At 31.7% G+C, this 21,574-nt stretch overlaps 1 protein-coding gene and 1 long non-coding RNA gene across 2 annotated transcripts; both read left to right on the forward strand.

Moving 5' to 3' along the window:
- The first annotated feature begins 5,410 nt into the window (after positions 1-5,410).
- Positions 5,411-12,042, forward strand: LOC128295544 (uncharacterized). The gene is made up of 2 exons (XR_008286046.1): positions 5,411-5,510; positions 11,806-12,042. It is a non-coding gene; the product is annotated as an uncharacterized LOC128295544 (long non-coding RNA).
- Positions 12,043-19,171: 7,129 nt separating this feature from the next.
- On the forward strand, positions 19,172-20,217 carry LOC108486979 (transcription factor IBH1-like). The gene has a single exon (XM_017791155.2). It carries the CDS (start codon positions 19,475-19,477, stop codon positions 19,985-19,987), a length of 513 nt encoding a protein of 170 aa, XP_017646644.1. The 5' UTR covers positions 19,172-19,474; the 3' UTR covers positions 19,988-20,217.
- The last annotated feature ends 1,357 nt before the right edge of the window (positions 20,218-21,574 follow it).

Below are 21,574 nucleotides of genomic sequence, written 5' to 3' on the forward strand. Positions count from 1 at the left end.
ACTTGTTCTCTCAGACACGCAATGTGTACTTAAAGGTGTACACCTCATCGATAAATTATTCAACATTGAGTGTGACTTTAGCACAAGCTGCCACGATATGTGCATAGAGATAATGAAGTGTTTGGAACCTCCTACAATCGCACCGTCTATTTCGGAGATCAACTTCATAGGACCTAGGTGGTATACCGAGTCAACGACCGATGGTCTCTGTAACTCAAAATGTTTCAAGACGTCATGAATATATTTCTACATTCACCAACCTCGCATTCCTATGGTTTGCAACCATTACATCCCATACATTTTCGACAAACACGTGTCTCACCTCTATCTGGTTGACTTGTTGTTTCCCCATTCTTGGCAACAAGGTAGCCAACCTGTAGAACATAGTCGAGAACACAGATGAAATTGAAAGATGTCGTGTTTTTATCAATATGGAGTTAACCCTCTCCACCAAGTTAGTGGTCATATAACCATAGCGAAAGCCCTCGTTGAAAATTTGAGCCCATTGTCACGGCTATATGGTACCCAACCACAGTTGGAAAGGTGTGTTCATTTCACCCTCTATGCCACTCTCAAGTCTAGTCATCTTTTGCCAAAAATGTGTGGCTCTAGCTCGTAGATTAGGTATGTATTAAGAAAAGATAAGTTATAGTCTCGTCCTAAAACATTAAAACATATATTAAAAAGATAAGGTCATCCTTTACCCATTCTCATAACTTGTCTCCACCAGTTTGCTTTCTTATAATCTCGGGAAAAGTTACACGTGATGTACCGAATATAGTAAACAGCTCTCCATGGTACATCAGAATGCCTAATGGTGGCAATTAATCATTTCTTTTTATCGGATATAATGTAAATGTTATCGTTACTAATAACATACCTCTGTAAGTTCGTAAAGAAAAATTCTCATGCTTCCATATTCTCCTTATACACAATGACAAACGTTATCGGGAACATGCTCTTATTCCCATTTTGAGCAACCATAAGAAGTAGGATTTGCGTATATTTGTCGTATAGCTAGGTCCCATCTATTTGCAGAAACGGCTTGCAGTGGAGAAATGCATGCACGCATGAATCAAACGTCCAGAACATCTATTGAAAAATTATTTTCTCGATTGTAGTTGGTCATTCGAGCCATAATAAGGTCGTGTCTGCAACTCAATCATAGTTTCTAACATGTACTCTCGCATAGCGGCTATCCACCCTTGTAATTCATTGTACGACGCATCAAAATCTCCGTACAATTGCTCAATTGCCATCTGTCTAGCTATACATGCCTTTCGATATGATACTCGATACGAGAATCGTGCCTCATTTTAACAATCAGTACCAAAACTTTAATGGTCAGCATGTCTTTCACCATTGACATGATGCATTATAGATAGTTTTGGAATCAAGTTTCTAGTGATCTTCTATCATACGTGTTGAAGTGCATGTGTGAGGTCCAACAAATTTTTGTATATCCCATATCTGTGACTTTTGGATAAATGCGACTCGTACCCGCCAATTGCAGCCTTCTGTCGACCTCCAAAACTCCCCAATATATAATGTCGGTTTGGACACGGCGAGTTTGTAGTCCTTTGACATATTCAAGCTATATCGCTTAATGACAAATATACAATCTTCCTTACTTTGGAATCCCTGGCCCACCAACAATTCTTCAGGATTGGAATCTACGGCTAGCCAATGAACAGGTAGTATATCAAGATACTACAGGAACTCGGCTGCATGCGATACATCGGGGTCTATGAGCAACATGTGTGCCTCGAGATTATTGTGTATCACGATACGTCAAATCTGGTTCTCGACTGAAGACGCGTTAACATTTCCATCGTCATTCACGCCTTTGTCGTCAATATCATCTAGGATTTTGTCTACATCGAGATCACTATCATTATCGACCTCGTGATTAGAAGCATCACTACTACTGCATCTATCATTACCAACCACATCAGTCTCGGGTGCAGCATTAAGATCGATGTCGCTCCTAAGTACAGTCGATTGACTATCAACGTACGATATCAGAACCGCCATACATGACTCTTGAGCTCTATGTTCTTCACCTAATGGAGTGAGATCTTCAGTTGTCTCCACAACAACTAACTCAACAAATAACTGGATCGATGCATTTTGGTCGCTCCGGTTCCCACAATAAAGAGTGACCATTGTCTCCACGTCTTTATTGTCTACAAGTTCCATCTCGGTGAATTTGATGGGATCTGTCAAAACTGGAAACTTGTGGAAAAGTTTTGAGATCCTTCTCCCACAATGTCTAACAATTTTTGCACTAATCCTTTCCTTCATATCATCAAACGAGACATTTCTATTAAATCTCATTGTTATCTGTTGGCGACATTCAAATATACATCCAACTATTGTTGTCAAAATTAATCCATCGAAATAAACGCATATGAAAAACTGATTATCCATCTTCAATACTAAATCTGTTAAAAAATAAACAAAAATTCTCAATACAATTTTAAACAACAAAAAAATTATTTAAATAAAAAATTTAATGAAAAAAAAGATCAACATTATATCAATATGCAAAACTTTTGATTCATAAGCTTAGATTTTGTTAGTTCTCATTTCGGACATGTACAACTATATTTACTCATTTTTTTCACATTCTCTACCCTCTAACGTTTACTTTATCTTTACATTTAACCACTTAAACTCATTTCTACGTTTTCTTCCATCTCCGATTCTGTATCTTCCTTCGGGAAATTCTCTATATTAAATTCTGAATTCTCTTCAAATTCATATTCTACAATCCAATTTGAAAATTCCTCAGGATCTTTTTCCTCTTCAATCTTTATAACGGGTATTGAATTTATAAATTATATTGGTAATTTCCTAACAACTAATTTATTCATCCATGGCATGTCAAAGACATTTTGCTTCCCAATCAACTTTCGTGAACTTACACTTTCACTTGCTATTTTCCTTGTTCCATAAGAAATTTTAAACTTCACAACATATATAACTATATTCCAATAGGTTTGTGGTACCAATGTTTACCAAAGTTAGTCTAAAATGATTTGATACTCCTATTCTATTAATGTCCCTCTAAGGTTAAGCATTGCAATTTTTTCTTTCTAATCAGTTCATGACCCTTCCATAACACTTCTAGCATCTTTTGATTTACGGTAATAAGATGTTAAGCAATGTTTTCTTCTGGATTCATTCTATAATCTTGCAATTCTCTCATCATCTTATCAACTTTCTCCCTTTGTACTGAAGTTGTTATCTCATCAGGCAATATTAGATTTATTTCCATTTTTACCAATATCTATGACGGAATTTTTTTTCTAATTTTAGTATTTATTTATTTTCCTCTGGCGTCATCACTAACTAACAATTAATTTATAATAGTTAATAAAAATAACTTTAAAATAAATTAAAAAAATAATAAAAGATTACATTCATAACCTAACAAATCACAATAAACATTAAACTAAACAAACAATTTATAATAGTTACTAACAAAATAACTTTAAAATAAATTAAAAACAATATAAAACCAACAATAAAAAACTACACCATACTAACAAAATAATTTATCCTCATCATAATCCCTTCTATTTAAAAAAAAAAAAACCTTATCCTTTTTTTTTCTTCTCCTTTCTTCCTTCCTTCTCTCTCTCTTCTTTTCCATTGCTACTTTTTTTTTTAAACCGTTTCTCTTCTTCTTCTCGACAAGGGAGACTATGGTTATAAGGTCCCCCAAATCTCCGGTGCCGCTTTTCAAGGAGTGATCACCAATGCTGCTTGTCAATGAGGCATGACTGGTGCCGCCTACCTATGTGGCACCACCCCTTTTATATTTTTGTATTTTATGTCATATTCCTATGTTTTAAAACCAAGTTTATACCAAACCTATCATTTTGGGTGTCGCCAATTAGTATGGCACAACCTATTAAAAAATTGATTTTTTTACTAAAAAATATTCATTGTCAGGAAAAAATAGGGTGGTGCCGCCTATGCACCAGGGGCGAAGCCGAAATTTTTTTTAAGGGGACGAAATAAAATTTTAATTTTAAATAATCAATATTTTTTTAATTTTTAAAAGATTAAATTAAATTTTCATAATTTTAGGGGGCTAAATTGTAATTTTATCTTTATTAATTTAAAATTTTAAAATTTTCTAAAGGGCCAAAACAAAATTTTCTATTTTAGAGGGGGTCGAGGCCCCTACTAGCCCCTCTGAATTTGCCTCTGCTATGGACCACCCTCTACCCCACAGATACCCCATTTGGTATATAATTGATCATGCATACTGTTTTGGATTTCAATTTATTATTTTACATTATTGGTGTTAAAAAGCCTAAAATGTGGTTTTGAACCCATAGCTTTTGGGTTTGGAAAAAACATTTCTGGAGTAAAATATTATTTTTTTAACTCTCATTTATAATCCAATGCATGTTATGTAATATTTACACTAGATATATGATTATGGTCATATTAAAACTTATTTCAAATATATAACATTATATATTTGAATTTGTGAAAATTATTTTTTAATATTAAAAATAGAGTTTATGTATTTTACAAACAAATTATATTAATTGCTTAAAAGTCATTATATTAGATTAGAGGAGTTTTATACATGTTTTACTGGAGGCGGAGAAATCTAGTTTAGTGGGCGATTAACTTTAGAAGAAATCGGTTATGCTCTTTTTGTGGATGAAAGGTCTCAAGGCGCCAAGTTCGAATGGGGTGCTCTCACTATAGCAAATTAAGCTTTTAGCGGTGTTTTAGTGGCATTTGAATCGAAAATACCGCAAAGGTTGAACTTTTAACGACGATTGTATTGAAAAAGCCACAAATATATGCCGTTAGTGGCGCTAACTGAAAAATGCCGCAATAAGTCGTTATATAGTGGCGTTAGTGGAAATAACACCACAAATAGTACATATTTAGCGGTGTTTTATGTTACGCGCCGTAAAGGTACATTGAATGGGAGCAACATTAGCGGCGTTTTTTTCATAAACACCGCAAAAGGTAAATCAATAGTAACATTTTTGTATAAACGCTACTAAAGATAAAGCAATAGCGATATTTTGCCCATAAACGCCGCGAAATTTTTTAATTTTTATTGAAACGGTATCTTTTTGATAGTGGCTCCCTAACCTTTATTCCCCCAAATCATTTTCACTAAATCCCTAACTTAATTTTTTCTCCAATTCCCTAACTTTGAAAAAAGGCTGAAAATTAAAATCTCTGCAATATTCAAATGAACTCAGCTCGTTGTTGAAGGGTCAACGCTTTACCCTTCTCTCCACTTTTACCTTTGCCTTCAAAGTACTAAGCTACAAAATCAGTATAGTGAAATTCCCAAACAAAATCAATAAAATATAAGCATTTTAAAGGTGGGTTTATATATATATATATATATATATCTATATCTATATCTATCTGTGTGGCCATCTCTTATCTCTTCTTAGCGGTTACTCTCACCCATTTCAAAGAACCAACCTTCCCTCTCCCCAATTCCTTTTCATTTCAAGGTAATCTAATTAACTATTTTCTTTTCTTTTTTGGATTTTGTTTTCTAAATTTTAGTTTTAATTCTTGATTTTTTCTGTTCTTCATTTCTGAAATTTTGCTAGAACCAAAGTTCCATTGTTTGATATGTTTATTTTGTTGCTCAGGGTTTTTTTCCTTAATTTTTTTTTTACATATTTTCTTTGTTAATTCTATTGATTTTAGTTAAGTTAGAGCTGAATTTGTTGTTGTTTTTAATCTAATTGTACCAATGTTTGATTCCTTTTTCACCTTTAGTATTGAAATTCTCCTCTTTCTAGGGATTTGATGTTCTTGTTAGATTAATTTAATTTAATTTTCTTAAACATGAATCTAATTATTGATATAACATCATATCTTTATATATTACTTTCATATATAATTATATTTATGTAATTTTAAAATAAAATGATAGATTTAATTTTAAATACGCACAATTAAAATAAAATTAAGATTTCATATATACATTTACGACACCACAAGCATAATGATGTTTAATTTTAAAATTTATTCTGTCATAAAATTATAAATTTAATTTATATTCTTTAATTAAATACTCAAATACCTTGAAATTAATAATTATAATATTAAAAAATAATTTAATAAATTTAAATACACTAAAATATCAAATTAATTTAACCTTTCCAAACCAAATGATATTGAAAGATAAAGAAAAAGAAATCTTGTAAGCAAAAGCCAAATAGAGCTTTCCTTCCTTCCTTCATTCATCAGTTATATAACATGGCAGTAACACAACAAAGCTAGTTAAAATACTTTCATTTCACTATATATATATACATACAAACACATACACAAACCAAGCAACCATGGATACAATGAACCATGGCTGCTTTATTCTAATAATAAAAACCCAAATACATCATATATTATTTAAATCAGCTTACATAATATGCTTAGTTTTTTTTTTTTCTCATTTACAATTGCAAGGGTTGCAAGTGCAGTTATCTCCACATTTGCAGTTATCTCCACAAGTGCAATTAACAAAGTAATATCATGACATTTTTTTAGCAGTTATCTCATTTCACTATTCTTGTTTTAGCAGTTATATGACATTTTTTTAACTATTCTTGTTATAAGGGATCCGTACAAAAGAAGTATTCGATAGGCTTATTTGAATTGCCTAATTAAACAACTCCATTTTAAGCTCTCCTTAATTGCATTTGTAAATACCTCTTATTACTTACATGTTTTAATTTAATTGAATTAAAATTTGAAATTGTTTGTTTATTTAATTTGGTTGCGGTAAATTTATTACTTTTATGTTCTAATTAGAAATAGAGAATTAGAAAACAACTGAATTAGATACTTGATATATATTATCTATTTTAGTACAATGACATGATTTAGATCTATTTAAAACACTTAAGTAACCGTAATTTATTGTCAACTTTAGACTTCAAGAACTACGAAATGGATAAGAGTTGGATGGATTTGTCAAGGGTAAGCAACTACTATCGAAATGGAGTACAAACTTTTCTAAATTTTGCATTTCAAAATGCAAACCAAGAGAATTTGATTCTTTGCTCGTGTAAAAAGTGTGACAACAGCAATTGGCATATTTGTGAAGTTGTCTATGAACATCTAATTGTTGATGGCTTTATTTAGGGGTATAAAAAATGGTTTTTCCATAGAGAGTGTACAACTCGTAGAACCTCTTCAACGATTAATCTGGCTTATCCTCATAATGCTCACCATCAGTCTTTTAGAGAATATGGCATGGAGGGTATGTTGCGGGATGCATTTAATATGCACAATCATGGTTTGTAATCGTTTTCACCTGAAATTATTGCATCGATGATTGTGATATTGGTAGAAATACTTTTATCGAAATGGGAAGAAGTGTTGATCAAGAACCAAATGGATAAGAGGAAAGGTTCTACAAGTTACTTAATGAAATGAACGAATAATTTTATGAGGGATCAAAATTTTCAAAATTGTCCTGCATTCATCCTTTTCATTTAAAATATTTGAGAGGGTGGACCGAAAACTCTTTTACGGTGTTGTTAGAGTTTTTGAGAGATATGTCTCCATTTGCAAAAATCTCTCATTCATGCAAAGATATGAAGAAACTGATAAAGGATTTAGGCCTTGGATACAACAAAATTCATAGTTGCCAAAATGACTACATGTTGTATTAGGGTGATCGAAAAAACCAACAGTTTTGTCATATTTGTAGTAAATCCCATTGGATGAATAAGAATGCAGGAGATATGAATGAGGATGAAGGTAAGGCACAGTTAAGAAATAAGCCAATAAAGATTTTGTGATATTTTCCACTAATAACAACGATTCAAAGGTTTTTCATGTCATCAAAGACAGCCGAGTCTATGAGATGACATCATGATGAACGAACCGATGATGGATTATTAAGGCATTATGCAGATTCTTTAGCTTGGAAATCATTTGAAAGTAAATTTCCAAGCTTTACAAGCGGTCCTCGGAATGTTAGGCTTAGGCTAACATATGATGGATTTAATCCTTTTAAAATCATGAGTATTTTGTACAGTACTTATCCTGTAGTACTTGTTCCTTACAATTTGCCTCCATGGATTTGCATGAAACAAATTTCTTTTATCTTATCTATGATTATCCCTAGAGAAAAAGATCTCGAGAATGATATTGACATTTATATGCAACCACTTATTGAAGAGTTGAAATAGTTATGGGTGTGTGTTGAAACATATGATGTCTTAAGAAAAGAGAACTTTTATTTACGTGCAGCTTTGTTGTGGACTATTAATGATTTCCCGACTTATACCAATTTATCTGGTTGGAGTACCAAAGGACGTTATGCTTGTCCTTGTTGTGCTAAGCAAACATGTTCGAAGTGGTTATATAATGGGAAGAAGTTCTCTTATATAGGGCATCATCGGTGGTTAGATAAAAATCATAGATTTAGATTTCAGAGGACACTATTTGATGGTACTGAAGAGTTCAGAGAAGCTCATGAGCAAACGAATAGATCTAAAATCTTGTTCATGTTAAAAGATATCAATTTCAGTTATAGAAAGATGAATCAACCACCCAACACACAAACAAAGAAAAGATCGAGGAAGGCGTATGTTGGCAATGTTGACTGACAGAGTGATGATGAATCTGATAAAGATGATGATTCTAATAAGGCGGACTTGTGGAAAAAAAAGAAGTATTTTTTTTAGTTTCCTTATTGGGAGCATCACATTTGGCGACACAATCTTGATGTCATGCATATTGAAAAAGGAGCGGAGCAAACTAGTCAAGCCTCAGAGAAACACTGGATTTGATTCTTGTTCCTTATCCTTTTAATTTTATTATTGTTGTTATGAACATATCTATGAATATTTGTAATGTTAATATGTTTAATTTAATTAATATGACTTAAATTTAATTCGTGTTAGGTCGATTGCAATTCGTCTACTTGAGTTATTAAAATTGTGTTTGTGTTGTTATAGGCCTCGGTAAGATGTTTGATTAAGTAAAACCATGACTAAGTTATTCTTGCATTACAATTGTAAGGTAACTAATGAATTAATTATTTAAACGGACTGAAATTGTAATTGATTGACACAATACTTAATCAGTGCATATTTAATCATCTAAGGTAGCTAAGAGTTAAATTAGCAACAGTATCTAACTATACATTAGCCTTGCATAATTTGCAAGATTATTGTGATTAAACTGTTTCAAGGTAGAAATACATTGTTACCTCGAGTAATCTTTTATGTGCTTATGAGATTGAATTAATTGTTTGAATTGGCATAGAGATATGTACAAGAGATTATTTTAATTTCATAAGTATGTATGTGCATTAACACATTTGCTTATTAAAATTTGTTTAATCGGTTGAATTGACATAGAGATATAGTCAAGAGATAAATGGATTTTGGTAGGTAAGTATGTTCATAAGTTAGCAAATTACCGAGTTGCTGTGAATTTATTCATAACAACATAAACATGAGCTTAATAATTCTAAGTTAAGAAATATAAATAATCTAGCACAATTATGTCATCTTGATTAAAATCATCTTTTGAAATCGTGCATTGGAACTTTTATTTTATTTTTATTTATTTTACTTAGTTAAAATCCTAGTTTTTAATCACCTATTCAAATCAAAACATTTTTCTTCACCAAAGTATTTTTTAATTACATTCATAAATAATTCTTTTCACAGTCCCTGTGGGTATGATAACTTGACATTTACTTGTCACTTTATTACTTGTTGCGATTGTTACACTGCACATTTTCTTTGTTCCAGAACATCATCGGGACAATTTTCAATGTCAATAGAAAATCGAAAGACAATATTAAGAGTCGACTTGATCTAGTTGACATGGGAATTCAACTATTTTTCATCCCCAATTACTTCCGAATGGAAAATCCTGGTCGCCGCATTCTATTTTTGGAATGTCGAAGAAAGAAAAAAAAAAGTGTTATGCACGGTGTTGAAGGATATAAAGGTCTCAGATACGTATGCATCAAATATATCTTGATGTATGAGTCTTAAAGATCAAAGGCTATATTCCTTAAAATCACATGATTATCACATCTTGATGCAAGATTTACTGTCAGTTGCTTTACATTGTTGTATGTAAAAAAAGGTGACATCTTGTATAATTGAACTATCCAATATAATATGAAAGCTATTTGTGGCAAATTTTTTATTGTTGGAGAACTTGAGAAAGTACAAGATCGAGCCACCCTAACTTTATGCAACTTGGAGAAGATCTTTCCACCTTCGTTCTTCACAATTATGGTGCATTTGCTAATCCATCTCCCTCATGAAGCAAAACTTAGTAAACTGGTTTTCTATTGGTGGATGTATCTTATAGAGAGGTGCTAATTTATTTGCAAAGTTTTCATTCATTCATTCATGAATATACCTTTAATTTCAACTTTTGATAATATTGTATATGGTGTTTAGGTTCCTATGCAAATTAAAGTCTTATTGTTGTAGTAAGCATTATCCAGAAAGATCAATTGCTTAAGGTTACTTAGCAAAGGAGTGTATGACTTTCTACTTTAGATATTTAGAAGATGTTGAAACAAGACTGAGTAGACCAAGTAGAAATGTTGGGCTCTCTAATCATAACTTAGATGAAACTTATCTATTTCGAAGTTTTGGACAACCAATCGGTAAAGTTGAAATTTCACACTTAGATGATGGATCTTAGGTACAAGCATTCGATATGTTCTTTTTCACCAAGATTCAATTGAACCAGTATGCAAGTAAGTTTTAGGATTCAATAAATATTCATCTTTCTCATTTGTTTATTTTCTAACCAAGTAATCCACTTTTTAACATAGTGAGTTTAAACAAATCTTGAGATCTCGTTTACGCTCCCAAAGATTACAACATCGAGAGATTCATAAGTTATTCAACAAAATCTTTTCATAAATGGTTAGGGTAGACGGTATGCAACTGAAGCTTTCAATGACAAATAATAATGTTTTCGTATAACATTATAATTAATTAATTTACTTTCAATTCAATAGGTTTGGAGTGGAAAGGAAGTCAATGAAGAAGTTAAATGGCTTTCCCAAGGTTTGAATGGAGTGGTAAAAAGATATAATGTCTTCCTCATTAATGGATTCATGTTTCATACAATATCTCGAGAAAGATTGAGGAGGATGAAAAATTGTGGAATAGTTGTTAATTCTTCAATTACAAGTTATGAAAGTGCTAGGGAGAGTAATCCTGTTGAGGGAAATGTGGAGTATTACAGGCTTCTTATGGACATTATTGAGTTGGATTACTATGGTAAACAAAAGGTTGTCTTATTTCGATGTGATTGGGTTGATGTTAATACTGCTCGCGGAATTAAAAAAAGATCAATTTGGTTTTACAATGGTGAACTTCTCTCGATTTATTCACACTGGACAACAATTGATAGACGAGCCGTATGTATTTTCTTCTCAAGTCAAACAAGTTTTTTACTCGAAAGATCCTACTGATGAGAGTTGGTATGTTGTACTCCGTAACACCCTTAGAGACTTGTTTGACATGAGCAATGGAAGTAAAGATGACATCAATGAAAGATTAGAAGCTTTGCCTTTTCCACAACAAAACTTAAATGAAACAATCCCTAGTACTAGTACACAATTTCAATGGGTTCGCCAAGATGTGGATGAAGATATTTACAAATCATGATGTAGTAAGATTTTACGTTTTTTTAATTATATGTAATATTACAATTTAAATCTTGATCTTGTTAAATATACCATTACTATTATTGTTGCAATTAGTTACTAATATTTCAACTATTTTATGTGTATTGCAGATAATATGCCTAGAAGAAGATTGAGAGATCTAAATATTATTCAAATTCCTCCAAATTCAAAAGAAACAAATAGTGATTAACAGACTGCTATTGGATCTTCAAATGTTTCGAATACAGTTGATGAACCTGTAGAAATTCAAAGTAATATTAACTTTAATTTACATGCATGTTGACTTTTATTATTGATTTTTGTTTCAAATTCTTATATTATCATATACAATTTTTTTTAACTGAAAATGGTGGGAGGCGCAAAACTCGAGGACGTACACTATTTAATGATTTATACAATCTAAATTCTGTGGAGCGTGTCAAAATATCTAAAAATAGTCATGGTCAGCCTATTGGATCAAAAGCTCTAATTTTAGCAGGATACTTGGGTATTATAGCACGAACTGCCAATCTTTTTTCAATCAATTACGAGTCATGGCATCACATGCCTGATAGTAACAAAAATCATGCTCTGGATAATATTAAGGTAATAACATGAATGTAAAATATAATACTTTGGTTTAATTTTCATTTATATTTACTTTCTAAACTTGTGCTATTGTAGGAGAGATTTGCTTTAGAGGTATTAGATAATTTTGTAAAGAAAGCATTAGCAAAAAAATGGAGAGACCATGAAAGTACTTTAAAAAAGAAATATTTTAAAAAAAATATAAGCCTCGAAGAGAAATTGTGAAATGTCCTGTCGGGAATGCTGAGGTACCAATGAGGAGATGTAGTTAGATTTTGGAATTCAAAGAAAGGAGACGTATTACGTGTAATACCCCGAAAATCTTTACAGTAATATATTATCCTTGATATAATAAAATAAGGAAACAAAGTGATAAAAAAGGAAGTTTTGAGTTATGGCAACATTGGTAAGTAAATTATGATATCTTGATTCAGGAAAGGACTAAATTGTAAAAGTCAGAAAAGTTTTGTTGCCTAAGAGTAAATACTCAAGACTTAAGGGGTTAAAGTGTAAATATGAAAAGTTGAAGGACCAATAGTGTAAATATTTTAAGGGTAGAATGATCTAGAAACTAAGGAAAATGGATAAATTAGGACCAAATTGAATAAGTGAAGAACTATGAGGACTAAATTACAATTTTACCAAATTAAATGACGACTCAAGGATGGAATTCTAAAAGATCATGAAGGGCAAAATGGTCAATTAGTAGAGAGAGAATTCTAGAATGTAATGATTATGTTGATGATATTTTAAATTAATTAATTAGATAAATATTATTTTATTAATATTTTATGAGATATTTAATATTATTTTATTATTATTTATTTAGTATATAAGGAAAGAAAGATGAAGAATTTTCATCATCTTTCCTTTCCATGCTGAACCAACGTGAGAAAGAGTAAGAAGAAAAGAAGTTTTCTTTCTTTACAATTTAGTCCTTTCACCAAAATTCATTATTCTCACCTAAAATTGAAAGAATTTCCATAGCCATCAAGAGAGAAAGATAGCAAGGAGATGATGGGGAGCAAGAATATCAAGTTGGATTCAAGAAATAGAAGTTGGAGGAGAGAGAAAAATCAAGTTAAAGATTGAAATTAATAAGAAAATGTAAGAACATTAAGATTTCAATATATTTTAAGTCTAATATTGTTGAAAAAGCATGGAATTGATGTTAATGTAGAGTTTTCTTTTATATGGTTCCATATTTTTGATATATTAGTGAAGGGAAATGAGAGACAATAATGGGAAATATGGTAGAAAATGGAAATAGGAGTGTTATAAACTTGGTAATCAATATGTTACACTAAAGTAGTTTTAGACAGTAGTAATAGGCTAACTTTGAAAAATCACCAAAATGATAGAAATTGAATTAGAAGCTAAGGGTGATATGGAATTAAATCTTATTGAGTCTATTTTTATATAAAATAAATATAGAAAGTAAAGTAATTCTGTATTCTGAGATATTTATATTTTTGTTAGACTGGTTCAGAATGATTTCAAGATCCCTTGTTCTGACTTGGAAAAATCACTAAAAATTATAAAAAAATAATTTTGTTACATACTTTATATGGTTAAATTCCTTAATGAGTCTATTTTTATAAGAAATAAATTATAACATCATTTGAATTCTGTTTAAAGAGATAATTAAACTTTAGTGAAGAGTGGTCAGAACTGTCAAATAGCAAAATAGGGGAGACTTTAATGAATAAACTGTACTAATTGGCTAAACCAAAAATTCTGAAAATTTTATGGTAAGAATACATGTGAGTATAGTTTCAGGAAAAATTAACGGATCTTAATTTTGAGTTCTTTAGCTTAATATATAAATAATTTAGTGACTATGATGCAAATGGACAGTTTTGAATGTACATATAAGTAAATAGTGAAATTATTGATAATGTTACTTGTTGCATGTTATATAAATTAAGGATGTGGAATGGAGAGGAGGAGGAGGAAAATATGTATGAATATTCATCTAGCATGGCTAATTTGCATGTTTTAGGCTTAGGGACTAAATTGAATAAAAGTAAAACTTTATGGGCAATTTTGTAAAAATGTCAGAAATGACTAAATTGCATGAAATAGATTATTTTATTATTTAAATTAAAAATTTAACTAAATTATCAATTCAGTTCAAGATCGAGGAAAACATGTTTTAGGAATAAATTGAAAAGTGTTGAAATTGTGAAAATTTTGATATTTTATAGAATTCATGGATATTATCGATATGTATGATAATAATAGCTGGAAATAAGGATTAAATTGAAATAATTTTATTTTCTTGACCCTAAGGATGAAATCGTCATTAATTAAAAGTTTAGGGGCAAAATGGTAATTTTTGCCTGGAGCATTAATTAAATGCATTAGAATATGAAATGAATGAAAATGATGATCAAATTTATTTATAAATATCCGGACGATACAAATACAAGACTTAATCATGGAAAAGAAAATATATCAGAATAATGAAATCATAAACACGAACAATCAATGAGGTAAGTTCATGTAACTTGAATTATATTCTTAAATGCTTGAAATGCATGTTTTTGATATGAATATGATTTGAATGTTCATTATATGAAAATTGATGAAACATTGATATATTTGATAAAATGGGAAGAAATCCCGGTTGAATGAAAGGAAAATTCGATGGATCTCTGAAAAGGAATTGACGGTAAAAAGGATCTAGCCCGGACGGGTGATCCTAACCTGATATAGCCCTCCCGAAGAATATGTGTAAAATGGATTTAGCCTGGACTGGTAATCCCGACAATACTCTATGAGTTTATATTACAGGGGATTTAGCCTGGACTGGTAATCCCACTGTAAGAATGAGGTTCGCGGGAGTGTGCTCTCTGGTAGAAAATGTGTAAGACCATGGTTGAAAGATATCATGGCAACCTGATATGAAATGTGTAAGACCATGGTTGAAAGATACCATGGCAACCTGATATGAAACGTGTAAGACCATGGTTGAAAGATACCATGGCAACTCGATATGAACGTGTAAGACCATGGTTGAAAGATACCATGGCAACCTGATATGAAATGTGTAAGACCATGGTTGAAAGATACCATGGCAACCTGACATGAAATGTGTAAGACCATGGTTGAAAGATACCATGGCAACGTGACGGGAAAATGAATAAGACCATGGTTGAATGATACCATGGCAACATGACAGAAAATGAGTAAGACCATAGTTGAAAGACACTATGGCATCATGTTGAAGATAAATAAGATCGTGGAAGAGAAACGCCAAGATATCTATTGAACAACTAATATTCAGTTATTATAACAAATGGATAAATAAATTGGTTATACAAAATGGTAATGTGAAATGTTTACAGGAATTGGTCATATGGAAATAAATGTACAAAATAGTTGTACGAAATAATCTATAAGATAGATAAATGAAATAAGTATAGGTACATGGAATTTAAATTATGTTAAGTTTAATACGAACCATTATGAAATAAATATACCTAAGATATAAGGAAATGATGGTGCATGAAATGTTGATATAATGAAATGAATGATATATGTTATTAAAGAAACGGTAAAAGAATGATATGTATCATGACATGTACATATGAGATTATCTTTTATATGTTAAGATAAGGAAAATATGTAAGTTAAGATGAGTATTAAATTCAAATATGACATATTGAGAAAATAAAAATTTATATGAAATATGTGTAAGTACACTAAAAAGTGTTGTTGTTGATGCTTAGGCAAGTGCCAAGCCATTGATTGAATGGTAATATATTTATTGATGCATTGAACTGATAAGTATTTAAGTGAATTTTTTTTAGTGATTTGCAAGTGGTAGTAATGCTCCGAAACCCTATTCTGGTAGCGGATACGGGTTAGGGGCGTTACATTACGTACTTCCAAACTCTTATAATTATTTCGGTTTAGAGTATTTACTATATACATAATAATAATTTCATAATGTAGTATCGTGAGTAAGTTGGAACTACAAGTAGGCAAAAACAAAAATTCACGCACACAGCTGGGTCAAAAAGTTTTGCTTCTATAGCTGATGACGAGGTATTTTAAATTTATTAATTGTGTCAAATATTAATTACTTTCTACTAAATAATATTTTTCCTACTATATTGTAGGAATTGTCATCTGGTCAAAAAGTTGGACGCCTTCAGCTTTTTGACATTACACATAGAAAGAAAGATGGATCTCTTATGACTACTGAAGCTGCAGAAATTATGGTATATTTACTTAATAAAATTTGAATTATTTTAAATATTTATCATGTTTAATTATAATGGTTTAATTCATCGTTTGTAATACAAATAATGCAAAGTTATGTTGCATTTTCTTGATTATATATTTCGTTTCTAACTCCTTAATTGATTTATTATGAAAAACTAAAGAATAAAAGGGCGGAGTATGAAGCTATGGTTTCAAGTGATAGTTTTGTTAATCTAGACAACATTGGTAACCGGGTTATTACTGAAGTTTTGGGTCCTGAAAAGTATGGTCGGGTTCGATTTCAAGGATCTTTCGTTAGCCCAACCCAATATTTTGGATTCAGCTCGCAGCAATACATGCCTTTGGCGAATCAGGCTCAAGTTGAAGTTCAGAGGTTAAGAGACTAGATGACTCAGATGCAAGCGAGCACAGTTGAGCAAATTGCTCAACTTAAAGCAGAAGCAACATTGAGAGAAGCATAGGCTAAAAGAAAATATGACGAACTCCAGCTACAGCTTCAAAATATGGTGAAGATGTTTCAGCAGAATCAATCGTAGAATCTACCATATTAGACTTCTGTTTTCTTATTGTGAGAATATCTTAACAATATAACTTTTGAATATATTTTGTTATTTCAGTTATTAATTTAGATCATATTCATATTTCTTTCGTGATAGTCTCATTTAGATTTGAAGTTTGTTATTGAATTTGAAGTTACAAGAAAATATGTTGAAAATTCAGGTTCTATATGAAATAAAATGAGTTGGTAAAATCTATTAATGTTAGTGACATTTTCTCACAAATGCTGTTATAGAACATGATTTTTACCGGCGCTTTTACTACAAAACGCCACTAAAGAATATGATCTTTTTGCAGCGATTCTAGCTACAAACGTCACAACATACTCGACTCTCGTTTGTAAAAAAAGTGCCACTAAAGATCATGTTCTTTAGTGGCGATTGTAATAGAAACGCGGTTAGAGATCATGTTCTATAGTGGCGTTTTCCCACATAAACGCCATAAATTTTAGCAGCGCTATCTATAGCGGTGTTTTTTGGCATCGCAAACTGTTTTAGTACCGCTTATAGGGCCAAAAAAATGCTGCTAAAAACTTGTTTTGTTGTAGCGTCTTCCAAAGATATTGGAATAATGTCAATGACAGTCTTATGCAAGGGGCTTTTTCAGAAGAATGCTTCAATGAGGATATTTTATGAGTCTTGATGGTGCTTATTCCCAAAACAAGTAATGGTAATAACATTTCCTTGTCTCGGCCGATTAGCTTATTCAATACTACATCTCTAAGACCCTGGTAGCCTATTTTTTACAGCATGTGGTGGATGTCTATGAGAAGAAAGCAAGGATTGATGGTTTTAAAGATTAATCTTCATAAGGCCTGGTTTGGGGGTTCTTACTTACTACTTTGTTAGATTTAGGGATGTCGATAAATTTAGTGAACTTGATTATTTTTGTGTAGGTTGTAGTAGAATCTCTACCATTTGGAACGGATAAATATCAGAGGCTTTTCTTTCATAGCAAGGGCTGAGACAAGGCAATCCCTTGTGTATACATGTCACAATATTGTAGCTAAAAATATTTTTAAGAAAAAAGTCAAAATTCGGATATATAATTAATTTTCAAAATATCAAAACTATTCCTATTAACTCCTTAATTCTAAAAGAATTATAACGAAATGGAGTGAGAAATATACATATATATATATATATATATATATATATATATATATTGTTTTCATTTGATCTTGAAGTAATGTATATATAGAGAAGAAACAGTGTTGATATTTGGAGCCTGGTGCCGACATCGCCACCCTTAACCCCATCAGTCAATGTCGGCTGCTACCATTTTGCAGCCCCATGCATCCATCACTTCTCCCAAATGGACGACAAAAGGAGAAAAGTTCACACCAACAACTAATTTCTGATATTGTAATCAATCAACATAAAGCATCAAAATGTAAGCTCTAGGGGGTTGGGGGGAATCACAACAGAACAAAATATTTATGGGAGAGAGCAAAATGAATGAGGGAATAAGATTTGAGGGCAAAAAGAGGCCCCTACAAATTATAATCCAAGAGGGAAATTTCAACCATGTGCGAGCATATAGTGGTTGAGTATTTCGGCCCCCACATAAACTCACTTTTCCCATCTCCATTAACATTTACTGAAAATGAAGCCCCCAATTCAATGTAATTCTCTTTTACCTTTCTATTATTTTTATATAATCTCTTCATATGTTTATTAAATGTCTATATCATATATTAAGTAATTGATTGAATTAGTGTCACAAATTAATTATTTTATAAAGTAAATTAAATTATTTTAAGAATATTTTTATCATTTTATATTTTTCAAAATTTTATACACATAATAGAATTTGAACCCTAAATCTCTAAATTTTTAATATTTATATATAATATTTGATAATTGAAAGAGAAGAATGAGATTATTTGAAATCAAATTTAAGCTCTAATGTCTACTACATAATACTTTTATCACTATATCAAAATTCAATTCAATCAAAACTTTATTTGTTATTTTATTCAATATATTTATTATACAATTTTATTAATAGCTAATAATAATTTTATTTATTAAGAAGCTCTTGTTAGATCACTAGCAACATCAATAATAGTTAACAATGATAATGATAATAATAATAATAATAATAGATGATGTTAAGGGTTTGCCCATTTCCCAAGTCTCCTTCCTCTTTACACCTCCCATACTTTCCTATCTCCCTTTTTTCTGTTCTTTTCTTTCATTCCCATCTTCTCTCATGTTTTTGTTGTTGAAAAAAAAAATCTGTTTTCCCTGACTTCAATATCTCGTCTTTTTTGTTGTTTGGTTCGGTCTATATATAGATATTGTGTCAGAAGCTAAACCCTAAACGAAAAATCCATAATGAAACAAAACCCTAGCTTTGCTTACTAGGTTTCTCTTATCAGTACTTGAGCAACTTTTTCATCCCATCCATCGATCCACCATGATGAATACCCCTCAACAGGTAAAGAACCCTAGTAGCTCTCTAAAATCCAGGTTCATCACCAGGTTCCTTGGGGCTTTGACTAAGATAAATGCTGAAGACCCCATCTCATCATCTTCTCCCACAAGGATCTTCCAACGTTATCGGAGAATTAAGGTAGCATCTAACAAGTCTATGGCTTACTCGGTTAGGTCCAGGAGAATTTGGAGTAGGACAATGCTTTCGAGGTTCCGAAGCCGTCGATCGGCTTTTTCAGGCAGAAGATCATCAGTCAAGACCACAAATTGTACTACTTCTCCTCCACCTGCCTTGATCAAAGTTACTATTAATGAAAAAAAGACTGCTAAAGGTGGACTTGATATGCAAACTGATGAGTTAAGAGAGCTTGTTCCAGGTGGTGAAGCCATGGATGTCTGCAACTTGTTGGATGAGACTGCACATTACATCAAGTGTCTAACCACCCAGGTACAGGTGATGAGAAAAATTGTTGATTTCTATCATCTCTCTAAGTAATCATCTATGTAATATATACATATATATATGGAATAAAGAATTAAAGATATACATATATGTAAATAAATCTCAGGAACATATATACTGCTAAAAAGGAAAACAAATGTTTATACAGGTAAGTATTTTGCATATTTTCTGTAGAGAGCAGATAGCTGAAATCTTTTTTAAATAGCAGCCAAGTATTTAAGGCACCATGCACATACTCTATGAGATGTTGGGATGTTTCCAAACGTTTGTTTGTTCTTTCTTTTTGACGTTTCTTCAGAGTTTTTTCTTCTCTCTCTCACACACACACATATATATATAGGGTTGTCGGTCAAATTGCTTCAAAAAGAGCTTAAATGGAGTGATACTTTTATCCTCACATTCTTACCACTCTTATCTTGGCGTTTCCTTTTCGAAATTATATTTTTCGATCAACCGAAATGGAAATCAATATTTTCATCCCAAAAGAAAGAACGGTACTTTATAATTGAATGCAATCTAGGAAAAAGAAATAAAATCACCTTATCTGTTATAGTAACTAAAGGTTTAGAAAAAGGAAAAGTTGGAAATTAATCTTCTAATACACATGGATGAATACATTTAACTTCATAACTAATGATAATAAGATGTCCTATGTCTTTCTTTTTCTTTTCTTTTTTTCTTTCTTTCTTTCCTTTTTTTTTTTTTTTTTGCAAAGTCAGTGAAATATTGAAAGGATTGTTGAGAAGAATCCAAAGTTCAAACACAGTTTTAGAAAAACAAATAAAACAAAACAGCCTAGCAAATACTACTAAGCAGACAAAAACACTTCAACAACAGGCTTCCCGTTTAACTCTGCTGCAGAAAACAGCAGACCATCCCAGTATCATCCACTCTGTTTCAACCGCAAATCACCAAGCAGCTTTAAAGAAGTTTTTCCTTGACATGCCTACTTTTGCTAAAGTTTCCGCCATTCCATTCTTTTTATGATTAGTGACTGCAAACTGAATTTCAGCAATATGTCTACATCCATCTTCAATTTCCACAAACAACTTTCTTAGCGACCATGGACGAATACTTCTATTTTTCAACCAATTCGAAACTGTATTCAAATCAAACTCTATAATCAAAGGAAGTTGAACCTTATGAAACAAACTTGAAAACAGCTCTATTGCTACTATTATAGCCATCAATACCACCATTTTCAACCCCCCCACTGCACAGTTACCTGAAAATAGAGCTGAAACAATCCCTTTTCTCGTCCCGCAACACCCTTCCCCAACCTGCTCTTTCATCCAAAGAAACCCCAGCTACATTAAATTTCAACCAACCACAAGGAGGTGGTTCCCAATCCATAATCCGCACATTCCCCATCCTTTTAACCAGACTGCCCTTCCTTGGCCACCCTCACCAATCACTCGCTGTGAAAATGCATTCCTCATGGACCACTCTCGCCCATACAAATGATCTCAATTTTGTTTGGTAAATTAACGAGTCAAGTGTTGTAGTCTTACCTTCAAACACTTTTTCATTACGAGAAATCCATCCTGACCAACATGCTGCTGATACTGCCAGAAACCATAAACTTTTTTGAATGCCAGACAAAGACACTCCCCAGCACAA

The sequence above is a fragment of the Gossypium arboreum genome, chromosome 7 (assembly GCF_025698485.1).
Source record: "Gossypium arboreum isolate Shixiya-1 chromosome 7, ASM2569848v2, whole genome shotgun sequence".
Taxonomy (NCBI): domain Eukaryota; kingdom Viridiplantae; phylum Streptophyta; class Magnoliopsida; order Malvales; family Malvaceae; genus Gossypium; species Gossypium arboreum.